Raw genomic sequence first — 15,665 nt, 5'->3', positions numbered from 1 at the left:
TCTATGTTGAGAGTGGACGTGAATTACGAATAAAGCAATCCGTGGTTCTCTGGGCTGAGTCATTCTCGTGCTGCAGGATGGACAGGTGTAATGTTGTGTTGTTGTTATTGTTGTTGGTGATGGTGCAGCACAGGGGAGGTTTCCAGGAGGCGACTCCAGACACAAGGAATGCCCGCCTCTGTAAAGTTCTCTGATCTCACCTACTGCTATTTGCACTCCACGACATGCTCCCACAAGTCAACAATTATCTAATTATCACTGTGGGCATGAACGCTCACTTTAGAATCAGCAGCAGTTTTTCTTATTGAACTTTTGGTGCTGCATGAACACTGGAGGGGAAATCATGTGTTCAAATATATTTTGTTTACCGTTGGGGTTTCGTTGCGTAGTGACAGTCTTGGGAACCCAGTGTGTGTGGGATGCCAGCGGTCATATCCCATAGAAAATACAATAAAAAAATAACGTAATGAAATTAATTCACATCATAATTCTTTAATACATACTGGCGTGAACATTAGATGGGGAAATAGACCAACTTTACAAAAAAGATTGGGAAGATGGGGAAATAGACCAACTTTAAAAAAAAGAAAAAGGGCCCTCGTGGCCCAGTGGGTAGAGTGATGCACTTGGAGTTTGGCGTGAGGGAAGTGAGGGGCGCGTAGGTTCGAACCCCCCTCTCGGAACTCACAAAAACCTTCAAAGAGCATCCCTCCATCACCATGTGTGCCTCAAACACACAGGTACGGTGATGGAGCTGCCCACGGGGAGGAGGGGAGGTGAGTGCGCAGCACCTCCCTACCCCTCCCCAGGGGAGGAAGGCACCGCCTTACCGCCCCCGGGAGAGCAAGGGAGGTGAGTGCACAGCGCTTCCCTTCTCTCCCCTACCTAACCCTGGCAAGTCTACGGACTACCAGGCAAAAAATAATAAAAACAAAAAAAAAGAATAAATAAAATAAATAAAAAAATAAATAAATAAAAAAATAAATAAAAATAGAGGTAAGTGCATAGCACTTCCCTTCTCTCCACTTAACAGGAAAAATATATAAAAAAAAACAACATAAAGGTGAGTGCATAGCACTTCCCTTCTCTCCCAGCCTTCCACGCAAAAAAAAAAGAAAAAGAAAATAGATAAATGAAATAAAATAAAATAAAATAAAATAAATGAATAAATAAAGCAAATAAGTAAATAAATGATTAAAATAAAAATAAAAACCTCCCTACCACCTCGGACCTCGGGAGAGCAAGAGAGGTGAGTGCACAGCACTTCCCTTCTCTCCCCAAGTCTACGGACTTGGGGAGAGACTACCACATCAAAAAGAATAAAATCTATATAGGTATAAATAAAAAAAAAAAACAATAAAATAAATAGAAAATAAAATAAAATAAATAAATAAAATAAAATTAACAAAAAATATATAAAGTAAAAACTAAAAACTCCTAATTCCCCCGTCATTAAAAGTGACTGAGTCTGGCAATCAACAATAAATAATAAAAATAAATCAATACCAACCTGACTGATCCTGACAACTCCAAAGACCACCACCCCACCTGTGAAGCACGGGAGGTGAGTGTGCAGCACCTCCCTACCCTTCCCAGTCTCCCAGTTTGACTTTGACCAACAATCTGACTCATTCTGGCAACTCCAACTGTACAGACCACCACCAGTACTCCAGTACTCCCCACCCTGGCAACTGATCCTGGCAAGGTGAGTGCGTAGCACTTCCCGTGACTCATCCTGGCAACTCTAAAGACCCACCATACTGACTGACCCTGGGAAGCACGGGAGGTGAGTGTGCAGCACCTCCCTACCCTTCCCAGTCTCCCATCAATCTGACTCATCCTACCAACTCCAAAGAGTAACTCCAACTGTACAGACCACCACCACCACCACCCCTCTGATCTTGGCAAGGTGAGTGCGTAGCACTTCCCTTGTCTGACCCTGACTGACTGACCCTGGCAGCTCAAAAAAACAAACAACCTGCCTGATTTACAGATATGTAATCACCAAACTGACTGGCCCTGGGGAGCATGTGAGGTGAGTGTGCAGCACCTCCCTACACTTCCCAGTCTCCCAGTTTGACCTTACTCATCCTGGCAACTTCTAAGAGCAACTCTCTGACACTGTGACTCTGATCCCTACATCCCTACATCTTACCCTGTCCAGGGTAGGTGAGTGCGTAGCACTTCCCTACCACCAGCCTGACTGACCCTGGCAACTCTAAAAACAACCATCCTGACTGACTTACAAATCTTACTCTAATCTGGCAACAGACCACCAAATTGACTGACCGTGGGGAGCATGGGAGGTGAGTGTGCAGCACCTCCCTACCCTTCCCAGTCTCCCAGTTTGACTTCCACCACCAATGTGACTCATCCTACCAGCTCCAAATCTACCACCACCACCACCCCTCTGATCTTGGCAAGGTGAGTGCGTAGCACTTCCCTGGGCTTGACTGACTGACCCTGGCAACTCCAAAAATAACCAGCCTGACAGATGTTACAAATGTAACCTGGGGAGCATGTGTGCAGCACCTCCCTACCATTCCCAGTCTTCCACCAACTTGACTTGAATTATGACTGGGGAGCAGGGGAGGTGAGTGTGCAGCACCTCCCTACCATTCCCAGTCTTCCACCAACTTGACTTGAATTATGACTGGGGAGCAGGGGAGGTGAGTGTGCAGCACCTCCCTACCCTTCCCAGTCTTCCACCAACTTGACTTGAATTATGACTGGGGAGCAGGGGAGGTGAGTGTGCAGCACCTCCTACTTTCTCCACTCTGTCTACCCTACCACCTACCAACTCAGACCATCAAACTGACTGTCTTAGAACAAGAAGAGGAAGCAACGCCATCAGAGGAAGAAGAAGCAGCAGCAGCAGCAGCAGCAGCAGCAGCAGCAGCAGCAGCAGCAGCAGCATTACCGCCATCAGAGGAAGAAATCAAGAAAAAGAAGCAGAGAAAAAGAACTACCACCACTGCTCTCAGAGGAAGAAGCAGCAGCGTCACCGCCATCAAATCTCCGTTGGCGCCAGGCAAACTTCGACCTGTGATAGGCTGTGTTTAGAGAGGGGAAAAAAAAGTTGCTTGAAAGGAAACTACGCTAACTCAGTTAGGGGACTGACTGTGAAAGTGCCAGGCAAGGCTGTTGCTTCAGACATCCACACTTCAACTTCAACAATGCATGCGAGAATGTTGCTGTATTATTCCTCCTATTCCTTCTTCTTTTTCTTCTCCTGCAGAAGACTGTCTTATTACTACGTAATTTTTTTTTTCTCATAATTTATTCAATGTTATTTTATTTTTTTCAGTATTTCCACCTTTTCTAAATCCATCCACCATTTAAATTAAATAAATTTGATAAATTTATGTCCACTTGAACCTTGGACAACTGATTACAAAAGAATTACATGAATATTTGACTTTTTTTTCTGTAGTCTTAAAACGCCACATCTCAAACACATGAGGCGCGGGTTGCGTTTGAGTGTACTGTAATATACCAATATAATACATGAATTTGTAATACTTTAATCACAATTTATATCTTTTCATACTAAGCAGTATGGCAACTTACTTCTTCTTCCTCATGACACTGGTCATGTCATGTACACTTCCATGTAGCCAACAATTCTGGGTAACCTTTGAAAAATATCATGCATCCTGGTGTGCACCATGGAACCAGGCTGACTTAACCTACGCCTCTGTAACCTAAGCTGGACACTTGAACAACTATAAATGCATTTTGTCTATCTTAGCTCCTGCAGGGCCGAGGTGGACAGGTGTTTGTCCAGGATGCCTCGTGTTACTTCTCACCGCGTGTTTTATCTGTTGGAGATTATTACACTAAATATGCTGCTGCTCCTGCTGCTGCTGCTGCTGCTGCTGCTGGTGCTGTTGCCGTCGCTGATCTTGCTGCTGTTGTTGGTATTGCTGCTTTTCCTTCCTTCCACAACAACAACAACAACAAGAGGAGCAACTACTACGGTTACTACTACTACTACTACTACTACTACTACTACTACTACTACTACTACTACTACTACTGCTCCTGCTGCTGCTGCTGCTGCTGGTATAGCTGCTGCTGCTGCTGGTGCTGCTGCTGCTGCTGCTGTTGCTGCTGCTGCTGCTGCTGCTGCTGTTGTTGCTCCTGCTGCTGCTGCTGCAACTGCTGCTACTGGTGCTTAACTTCACAAAAATCATCACTGTCGTTTTTGCCGTCGTGCGTGCGGTGCCTCTAATCGTCGTCGTCCTCGTTCTCATCGTCGTCGTCGTAACAGTAGCATCGCCTGTCAGAGTAAAAAGACAGGCTAAAAGAATACCAGAGGTCACAGAGAACTGGAACGGGAAAAGCACCACATTAATTGTTACCTGTGGAGAACAAAACAAAATATACTGGATACATGACAGAACAACAGCATTTCTTTAATTAACGTGTGTGTGTGTGTGTGTGTGTGTGTGTGTGTGTGTACAGCGAGTGAGAGTTACATAAAGTTACATAGAAATACAGGCCACAACAAACCTTACGGTTCTCACGAGATGATCTGTCCTAGGGCTACTAAGGTGATAGTAGAAGAAAAGGACAGCAAAGCAGAAGGCTCTCTCCTCACCCTCCACTCCCTCCGTCATAAGCCGTACAGGAAACATATCTGAAGTAAATACCTTATTGGGTTAGAGAAGAAAAACCCGAAGGAAAATTTATAGGAAAGAATGAAAATAGATGAAATGAGGTGCCCTCATTTCCTGGAGGCAAGGAGTTTTAGTCTGTAACAAACAAACACTGTTAACTGCGGATTTGAGGTAAAATATTTATCAAGACGGCGTTTCAAATTTTCTACGGTATTGCAAAAAAAAAAAAAAAACCCTGCCAAAAATTAAACACATGCATGGCGCTCCCTTTGACTGCGGTTCAAGCTGGTGGCGGCGACGTGCTGGTGGTGGTGGTGGTGGTTGGGGGGGGGCGATGGTTGTGGCTGGGAAGTTAACCAATTTAATTTCGTGTTCATTTCTATATATAATTAGTTTTTTTTTTTTCTCTCTCTCTCTCTCTCTCTCTCTCTCTCTCTCTCTCTCTCTCTCTCTCTCTCTCTCTCTCTCTCTCTCTCTCTCTCTCTCTCTCTCTCTCTCTCTCGGGAGTTCCTTGATGAATTGCCATGTTCTCATGACTCTCTCCCACTATTTATTGGTCTTTCATCTTTTTATATCCTGCATGAGTCTGCTCCCGGGAATTAGGTATGGTAGTTGTACGGTGATAAATAATATTTCAGTGAGACCTTTGCAATATCTTCCTTTATTTATGAAAGCTTTCGTTACTGTGAAGTGTGGCTCGAATATTATTATTGTTTTTTTATGTAAATATTTTTCGTTGTATTTGTCCAGCACATTTTTGTTATGCGCGAAGAAAGTAAGTGATCATTTAAATCCCGAACTTTAATTTCATTTGCATAAAGAAGTTTAAATTAGAGAGTGAAATGAAGAAGGACTCCTTAACGTGTGGGAAGTGCCTGCCAACCTACTATGGAAGGTGTGCTGCGAAAATCATGATTGTATAGGAGCGTGATGTAACCTGTTCACACTGATACCACTTACAGACAAGCCTTCAAGTACCTTGGTATTACGTAGTTGTGGTTTAAATAATGTTTTGACTTGTTTAGGTAATCATCAGACAGAGAGAGAGAGAGAGAGAGAGAGAGAGAGAGAGAGAGAGAGAGAGAGAGAGAGAGAGAGAGAGAGAGAGACCGGACAGGTAGGCAGGAAGACAGACGGTCAAACAAACAGGCAGGGAGGCAAGCAAGCAAGCAAGCAAGCAAGGAGGCAGACAGACTAACGGGCGGGGAAAGAGGTGGATGGACATACAAAAAAGAAAGAAAGAAAGCAGGCAGACAGACAGGGTGACAGGGAAATAGTCAGCCTAACTTGAAGAGGATAGGCAGGCAAAGAAGCAGGCAGACAGGCAGGCAGGCAAAAATAGAAGGCAAGCAAGCAGACACAGAAACAGACAAATAGACAGAGGGACAGATGGATGTGCGGGCAGACACAGACATGGACAAAGTAGTTTTAAATAGCGGCAGAAACTAGTATATTTCATTCTAAAGAATATATTTGCACAATTTTTTTTTTTGTAAAGCACTTTAATAAATAGTTTACCATGCCCTGCAGCGAGTACTTAACCAAAAATCCAGCTGAATTAGTCATTGGGATATTAATACAGCATAATGTTTGCATAATATAAACGTATGCCTCTTCCGTTACTCGTATATTCCTTCGTGATAACAATTACTGTAAGCGAAGAAAATGCATACATAGTGACCTAACTATATTTTTTCTCTAATTGCCTCGTACTTACGGTATGCCATTTTTCAGGCACAATACGTAGTTGTCATTGATTTCCTAAAACTACTAAATATACTCGTAAATATTGTTCCACTCGCAATGTTACACCAGACACACACACACACACACACACACACACACACACACACACACACACACACACACACACACACACACACACACACACACACACACACACACACACACACACACACACACACACACACACACACACACACACACACACACACACACACACACACACACACACACACACGCGCGCGCGCGCGCGCGCGCGCGCAACATTAATACAAATAGATGTATTGCAACAAAGTAACAGAGATTGGGATGCTCTTTCTTACAGAACATTATAGTGAAGATGTGAGGCAGAGATAAACAGACAGACGCAGACAGACAGATTGATTTAAAACACTTAGTAACATGTACTTGTTCTAAACAATTCTAAGTGAGCATTACTTTCCCGTTCATTCCCATTCATTGAAGCATTTCAGTGTTGAGACGCAAAGGTAGTGTAAGTGTTGAGGCAGCGGTGGTAGTGGCCCCTTCACCTCGCAGCGAGGCAGGAAGGGGAGGCGAGGGACACCAGCAGTGACTGGCCTGAAGGCGCCTTGCGTCCCGCCTCCTCTGTGCGACACTCTCCCTAGATTTCCTTCATCCGTCAATCGCAACATGACTTGTGTTCCTGCTCTTCAGTCTCACTTAACTACCACCTTCATATTCTAGACACACTTTACTTTCCCTCCTGGCTTCAGCTCAAGGTTTTCCAAGGTCAGTTGAATTGCTTGTGTTCTCGGACTGATGCTAACGGCGCTAATCCGCGCATGGCTTAGCAGTGGACTGTCGGCTTTTCTCTCATCCTGGTACACGCGGCGATGGTACCAAGGGAATCATTGTCTTGGCGGAGTGTTAGGGAGGGTGAGGCGAGGCATGGCAGGGTATCTCTTGACTGGAAACCTTAAGTAAGGTAATCGAAGCGAAGTCGAACTGGAAGGTTTGCAATAAAATTAGTGTTGCTGCTCAAGCTGAAGGAGGATTGTTAGGATGTTACTTCTTAGAAAATAGCCTTACTTAGTGAAATATAGTAAAGATGGGTAAAAGAGAGAAGGTGAATTCTACTTGAGAGCGAGATATGGTTTGAGAGAGAGAGAGAGTGAGAGAGAGAGAGAGAGAGAGAGAGAGAGAGAGAGAGAGAGAGAGAGAGAGAGAGAGAGAGAGAGAGAGAGAGAGAGAGAGATTCCTTACAGTGAAAGCTTTAAGTTCAGTGAAATAGCATCATTATTCTTCATTGACACTCTTAAGCTGCAGACGCTAGAAAGAAATCAGTCACAACCCAGAAGACATGATATAGAAAAGTAGATTCAACTGTTTCCATATTTTCTCTTGAATATAAAGAACAGATAATAGATTGACAATAACGAAACGATTTACTCGTAAGAGGCTTTGCTTGGGATGAGAGGAGGTTAGGGAGTCCTGTTCTGGAGTGAAGCCGTAAACACTGGTGATGTAGAACTGAAATAAGAATTTGTCTCATCGTTGTCTCGTCAACAGCATTCAGTAACGTTCCTTTATAAACTTAATGAAATCCCACTCTTGTTTTAATACTAAGTAGGATAAACAGAAGCATAAAGTAGAACCGTGCATCTAAATATTTCAAATAAAAGTGTAGTCTCATACATATTAGTCTAAGTGGACCCAAGTTGAAAGTAACTGATCTGTATGACTGTATAAAGAACTTTTCAGCCAATGAATGTACAGTATCTCTGAAAACTATCTTTAAAGTGTGGCGCGAACTGTGGCATAATGAACAATACGAAACCCGCTGCCTGATCACGTGTCGTGTCGGTAAGGTTGGTATGCATGGCTTGACGTGATGCTAAGATGGCTCTCTATTTGTTAGGTCATATGTAATATACGGCAACCATCCTTAGTGTGCAGGGCTACCAATTGTCACTGGCGTCATCACCAAACGTGTCAAATATTATCGTCCATTGTGTCAGAATGTAGAGCTCTTTAAAATAAAGATAATTTGGTAGCTACTGTACAATATCCACTTGGAGAGAGAAAGGGACAGATACCGTCAAAACATCCATCCCACCACACTCTCAGCTCCGGTTAATGCTCTGCCACCTCGAGCAGCAGCCACGCAGATTTACAGATTGCTGGAAAAAAAAAAAAAAAAAAAAATTGTGGTAGCTATACCTTTGTTGTTCCTTCTATAGTGCACAGCCGCGTGTAGTGACTGTAGTCTCCTGAGTGCCCTAAAGAGGATCCTAGCTATAAATAATTTGGTAAATCTGACGGACAGTCAAGCAGCTTTTCTCGGATACTGTGTGTTTGTGTGTGTGTGTGTGTGTGTGTGTGTGTGTGTGTGTGTGTGTGTGTGTGTGTGTGTGTGTGTGTGTGTGTGTGTGTGTGTGTGTGTGTGTGTGTGTGTGTGTGTGTGTGTGTGTGTGTGTGTGTGTGTGTGTGTGTGTGTGTGTGCCTGTGTATCTGTCTGTCGGTGAGTCATTCCACGTGCTGGTGGCACCTTCATTAACAACCAAAGGCTCATTGACATAAAATATTATTGCAGAGAAGCAGATCAACATAAAAATGCTCGCACAGTCTGATGGGGCCGAGTCTTACGACCACAGAATACCTCGAACCTGCTATTCTTTATATTGATAGTTCTGGAGAGAGAGAGAGAGAGAGAGAGAGAGAGAGAGAGAGAGAGAGAGAGAGAGAGAGAGAGAGAGAGAGAGAGAGACGAAGCTGATATGATGGATCAATTAATACGATTATGAGCATCGGATCCCATGAAGGGCGACTAGAGGGCCAGGAGAGGGTAAGGTACTCACACAAGCCCTTATGTAGGGGAAGTACTGGAGGCTTGGTATAAACTCTATGAAACCAGATGTACTGGAGTTTTCATTACAACTGTTTGTTATTATTATTATTATTATTATTATTATTATTATTATTATTATTATTATTATTATTATTATTATTATTGTTATTATTATTGTTATTATTTTAGCAGGCCTTAATAGTCAAGGCATTTGATAGTCATTCCTATGCAGAGATAAATGATGGTAGAGAGAGAGAGAGAGAGAGAGAGAGAGAGAGAGAGAGAGAGAGAGAGAGAGAGAGAGAGAGAGAGAGAGAGAGAGAGAGAGAGAAAGTGTAAATGAAAGTATATTTGCATAAAAAGTTGATAAGCGGCCTAAATACTCCGAGGGCTCTCGTGTCTCAAGTTTGAGTAGCGAATAAAAAGACCCCTCACCTGGGTGTTCATTAGCATGCCTTCATCAGACGTGTGATTACTCGTGTGTTCAGACGACGGGAGATTGAATTACACGTCGTTAATGCTTTTAATGAGGATATGTATTTATATATTTGTTTATTAGCTGGTCATCTCCAGCCTAACATCTGGAGCTTCATTACATTATGTTCCAGGGAAAATATGAGTAAATCGTGTGAGTCTTGCCGTGGTAGGAAAGACGACCTCCTGCGGGACCTTATCAAAAGAGCGTCTGACACTGGTTTGGTAAGCGACGGGACAAAAAAAAAAAAAATAGGATGCGTTTGGTAATGCGTATATAGGAATATTATTGCCAGCGAAACACTACCTTGGCTTTGCAGTGAGGCTTTTGTATTCAGATGACCGCATGAACTGAAATATGTAGACACATCTATACTAGGCAGGTCCTGTGAAAGGTATCACACTAAATGTATTGCTTCATCCAGACGAGTTAGCAGCACAAGCATGAAGGAGGGTCGATCTCACAGGTGTTTGCTTTTGTTGAGATCCTTACCAAGAAGCGTTCATATCCAGAACCAACAGCAACTACGATATCTGTGTGGTCTGTGGAGCCTTTGTTGTTGTTGTTGTTTTGTTGTGTAAGAGGTTATCCTCGAGGACACATCCTGTGTCCTCGCAGTAACCACACGAAAAGTCATGTATCTTACTAGGAGTGGTCAGAGTGTTGTTGTTGTTGTTGTTGTTGTTGTTATCAGAACCACAAACGGAGGAAGGTGGATGTGTTGTATTACTGAATAACAATAAAGAAAGAAGAATAGATGAGTCAGGCCACCTTGGCGGAGATACTCAAAAGGGACTTTCATGTTTTGTGCCGTGAATACTTTTTATGGCTAGACTGAAGTGGTACTTATTATTTTCTAAGTATATCCTTGCTGTTGTTTTTAGGTTTGTACCGCTGAATGTTGGGAAGCTTTGCATTTAATATTTTTGCTTCTTTTTATTTTCTTATTTGATCTTGTTATATATGTAGTTGTGCTTGTTCGTTTTATTTTGTTGCAACTGTTGTGCATATTTAACATTCTTAGCGTTTCAAGTGTGTTCTGTTTTCAGTGTTGTTTTTCATGTATCCATGTGTTTTTGCTTGGAGGAATTTGACACGTTTTATTTATGACATTTCTTCAGTATTTATTCTTTCCTTTTTTGTTCATGTATGTGTTGTAACTCATGTAGTAAAGGATTTGTGGTGGTTCTGTTTATGATGCTTCATTTTTAGCTCTTTTTAGAATAGTCAAGCTGCATTACTTTTTTATGTGGATGTTTTGATATTTTCAGGAAAGGATGGCAGGTGGTGCCGCGGTGAACACTGCCAACACGTGCAGGAGGAAAGTGAGTACCTGCTTCATTACATGATGTGCACTCTGTTTGGAACTCGCTGTTAAACTTTTTTTTCTCCATGTCAACCGAAACCTGTCACTGTTGCCTGCCTTTCTCCTGTCAGCTTCCCACGAATCTATGAAGGAAAGAAAGGATGTGCTTCCATGGTATCGTGTCAGTAGTATTATCCATTGAAGGATTAGTTTAAACCTTTTTCCAAAGCGTTGTTTTTGTCTCCCATTTTTGTGCCTTCCCAGGGTATATATATGAAAGAAGAAAGAATGTAAATTTAGTCTATAATGTTCATTGCAACATCTTACAGGGAAAAAGTCCTTTGAGGATTAACCGAATCTTTTTCAAAACTATAATTTTTGTATTTCAGTCTTCGTGTGCTTATTTTAGTGTATGCATAGAGAAAAGAAGGATACGAAATCATATATTTTCTATAATGGTGTCATCTTTTTGTTATAAATATTTACTTGGAGATTCAGTTGAAACCTAACAATTGGCTATCATTTTTGCGTTCATTTTTTTTTTTTTCGTATATATCTTTTCTATGTACGAATATGTGAGTGAAGAAAGGAAATATGCAATTACAAAAAACTTTCCACAATAACAGGAATATTCACTTGAGAACTTTTTAGGTAACAAATATCAGATCTTCTAATTTATCCGTTTATTTATCCTTTACTGTGTTTTACCGTTATGTAGATTAATAATATTTTGCATGTTATGATAAAGTGTCCTTGGAAACTGTTACTGTAACACATTTCATTTAGTGTGAATTTGGTTTCCACGTAAAAAAAAAAAAAAAATGGATAAATAAATAAATAGAATAAAAATAGAATAAAATAAAAATATTTCCTTCTATGGAGAAAACATATTTACATTTTATTTGTTCAATGGGGAGTTTTCAGAACTAGTGGTTGTCACCAGGTGGCAGCACAGACAAACTCTTCTCTCACATACAGGCAATATCAGATATACCTACAGTGTTATTCTATATATATATATATATATATATATATATATATATATATATATATATATATATATATATATATATATATATATATATATATATATATATATATATATATATATATTTTTTTTTTAATTATGTAGGAAGGACACTGGCCAAGGGCAACAAACATATAAAGATGCAATGGGCTTATATAATATATTTTTCTACGTAATCCCTTCTAAGTGGTAACATAAGTAAAATGAAACTCTTTTCATGAACAAATGTATATAAGTTGATTTTCTAGTGAATCGGCATTTAGATTTATTTGGTCATCTTAAGATTTCCAAATGAATACACTCTTGATTGGAAACGTCTTAATCTAGACGACAGTAAACATAAAGGCAACATGTCTGTGACAGTCAAAAGTCCAAATTACATAGATCTCCTTCATAGTTTATGGAAACGGCAATTTTAATTTAAAAAATGGCAACTCGAGTGTCCTGGCGATAGTAATGCTGTATCTCTAACCAAAACAAACACCTGACTCGGCCGCGCTGGTTGAACTTAAGAAACACGTTGTCGGACAAGAAGTTGAATGTTGCTGCGGTGCCCATCTCCACTACGCCCTAAGCAATGGATTACGGCAGCTGGACATTACAGCAGCAGCAGGATCGCCTGAAAGATGTTTGTTTTGGTTCTCGATTACTTTGCCTTGTCGCTCGCTTCGTGAGAAGGATGCTAAAATCGCCAAAAAAAAAAAAAAAAAAAAAAAAAAAACGAGCCATATATCACGATGTTACTGAGTAGGTTGTGTCATACTGTATAGTACAGTGTGATTTTTTTTTATTTTTTCATTGTCCAAATCAATAGTTTTTATACTTGTAATATGATTTATTTAGAAAATGTTAGCAGTTTACTCGATAATCACAAAAAAAAAAAAAATAATTTGACCACATTCTCTCAATATTATCCATACCGGATATTGAAATGTCGATACGTCATTTCAATAGTATCATGATGACCAATGTTCTATGCATCTTTATGCACCTCGGATTTACTACAATAATATTTTAGCTCTCTTTCCTACAGTTAGATGAGCAGCAACGACATCTAGCGATTTAGTTCCGAAAACTCCCGGGAAGTGTTACCACCTTGATATTTGTGACCTAATCTAAGATAACTTTTTAGCGTCATAACCTTTGTTGCAGCTTTATTCAAGTAAAATCAAAGAGAGGAAAGCTTGTATTGTTCTGTGAAGTGTTGTTATTTGTCTGTGTGTGTGTTGATTGTCACCTTGAAAAGTCAAGGTGACGTGGGCCTTGATGACTAGAGCCGGCCCACACTATTTGTCTCCTTTTTTTTAGAGGCTCGTCGTTGTTGATTTCTGAAAATATTAGTTTCATCACGTTTTTTTTTTCTTTGTCAGCGAATGAAAGAAAATTTATGATTTTCTTTATCATTTAGTAACGTATTGAATATCTTTGGAGGGATTATTCCCCTAGCAGAGCGAGGTGGTTCTATTTTTGTTACCGCACATCTGTACACCCCACCGCTCCCGCCTGGCCCTGGAGGGTACAACGATGATTTGGCCAGGAGCACCTTTTGGTGTCCATCGCATATAAAAGTTTCGATTTCAGTTTCGGAAACACTTCTTGGTTGTTAACTTTTGAAGGCGTATCTTTCTTATTTTATGTAATTTCTTCGTCAGACTCACCTTTTTTGCTGTATTTTGCATATTTCGACTTATCGACATGTGGGCGAAGGTTTCTGCCTCGCAACTCTTGCAACTATCGCCTCATCACTACAGATCGAGCTGGAGGTTAGGTTAGTTTAGGTTAGGTTAGGTTAGGTTAGGTTAGGTTACAGATCGAGCTGGAGTGCGCAAAATGCGGGAATTATTTGCCATAACTCACTTCATATACGGGATAGCCAGTTTTGGTTGACACCATCAGTCTCAGACACTTTTTTTTTCTTTTTGTCCTGAGGGTTTAATATAGTCCTCTGATTTTGTGTTTGTTTTGTGGGATGCAGCAGCGGCGGGACCTTTTTCCTTCCTCGCGGCCAGACGACGAGGACTGGCTTTTTGCTGCTCCTCCTGACACACTCACAATTTACCGTTGAGTGACGGGGACGGAGCTGTTTTTGTAGCGCAGTGTACGCCCTTCCATTTTTAGGTTTACATTTAAGTGAAGCCTGTCATGCTTGCCTATGTTATTCCATGTGCATGTAAGGTAAGGCTGCTTGACAAAGTGTCTGACTCACTGCAGACACTTGCTTTATGCTGTACTGTAATAAACAAGTAATTTCTCAATGTAAAGGAAACAGTGAGTCACAAAAGTGCCTCTCAATACGATGTGGTAATGAAAAGTAGAATATGAAATAAATAGATAATAAATAAGTGAATAAATAAATAAATAAATAAATGGATGAATTAATGCATACCCTAGAGAACATTTCATACCTACTGAGCTTACCATAGCAAATACACTGATATGCTACAAAAAATGCACACAAGTATATGAAGATGGAAAAAAATGGGGGAAGTCTGTCTTGTGTTGTTATTTCTATGGTTACTGCTCTTCTGAATTTGCCATCAGCATGCGTCTCTCCTTCCCCACGCTGACGCTACACAAGACTTTCACTTTATTCCGTTCCCTTTCAGTAGTCCAGGAGTTAAGCAATATCTTCATTCTTTCATCCCCTTCATTGGTAAACTCTGGAATTCTCTGTCTGTTTCTGTTTTTTCTCCTTCCTGTGACTAGTTGTTTTAAGAGTGTTGAGGCACTTCCTGAAACATATTTAGATTTTTTATTGTTGACTTTTTTTTTCTCTTTTTTTTTGTCTGTATGTATGGAAGCGGTAACTGAAAAGATATTTTTTTGTTCCTCTGTTTGCCATTCGCTAAGAAGATATGAGAGTGGGAGTATAAGTAGTGACTATATGCAAATGTTAGAATACCATTTTATACTGACTCTAAATTCAAGATGTATTGCATTGTTTACTCCTGTGTTTCAAGTTGAGCCGTCCAATATTTTTTGCATCTAATTGATTTTTTGTTCGGCTATTTTAATTTTTATTTCCAAAATACAGTTCCATGTTTTTAAGAAGCATAAAGGATTGGAGAAAAATAAAGCTTTCCTGAGATGTAATAGGGGAATGTTATTAACAGAAGTAGTAGTAGTAGTAGTAGTAGTAGTAGTAGTAGTAGTAGTAGTTGTTGTTGTTGGTGTTGTTGTTGTTATTGTTGTAAAGAGCAGGATTATCAACTGGAGTGACACTAATTTAGTTTTTCTATTGTTTATATTTTCTTACTATTATATCCGCACCTTGTGAATCCACGCAAGGAAAAAAAAAAAACGTATATTAAAAAAGTGAGAGGCAAGACCAGCAAGTGAAACACGCCCTGCCTTCTCCATAGACTTCACGTGTTTCCTGCCGCGCTTCCTGCCTGATGATTATACAGCCTTACGCTGGAGGCGCTTAATGTGGTGCATTTGTATGAAAGAATTTATTTTTGCCTTGAATATTTCTCTCTCTCTCTCTCTCTCTCTCTCTCTCTCTCTCTCTCTCTCTCTCTCTCTCTCTGTCTCTCTCTCTCTCAGTGACGTGCATGGGTGTGGGTGTCGAGAGGAGAGCAAACGGCCAAATGTACGGCGACGGGCTAGTGTTTGCATGCGCCGCGTGGGGCGTGCAGCTTGTATGTAAAAGAGGAAGGCAAGCTGTCGGGCGGGGACAAGGA

The 15,665-nt window shown here is 40.8% G+C and overlaps 1 protein-coding gene across 30 annotated transcripts in view; it reads left to right on the top strand.

Moving 5' to 3' along the window:
* Nucleotides 1–15,665, top strand: part of LOC135101301 (circumsporozoite protein-like) — a 233,329-nt gene that overhangs the window by 173,713 nt on the left and 43,951 nt on the right. For 23 of the 30 annotated variants that reach the window (XM_064005084.1, XM_064005069.1, XM_064005070.1 and 20 more), the window contains one exon: nucleotides 10,921–10,974. The exons of the other annotated variants lie outside the window; for them this stretch is intronic. In XM_064005084.1, the coding sequence (XP_063861154.1) occupies nucleotides 10,921–10,974 (54 nt within the window). The remainder of the gene's footprint in view (nucleotides 1–10,920; nucleotides 10,975–15,665) is intronic. 30 annotated transcript variants of the gene reach the window in all.

Source organism: Scylla paramamosain, chromosome 6 (genome assembly GCF_035594125.1).
Source record: "Scylla paramamosain isolate STU-SP2022 chromosome 6, ASM3559412v1, whole genome shotgun sequence".
NCBI lineage: Eukaryota > Metazoa > Arthropoda > Malacostraca > Decapoda > Portunidae > Scylla > Scylla paramamosain.
This window is presented reverse-complemented; position numbering and strand designations above follow the sequence as displayed.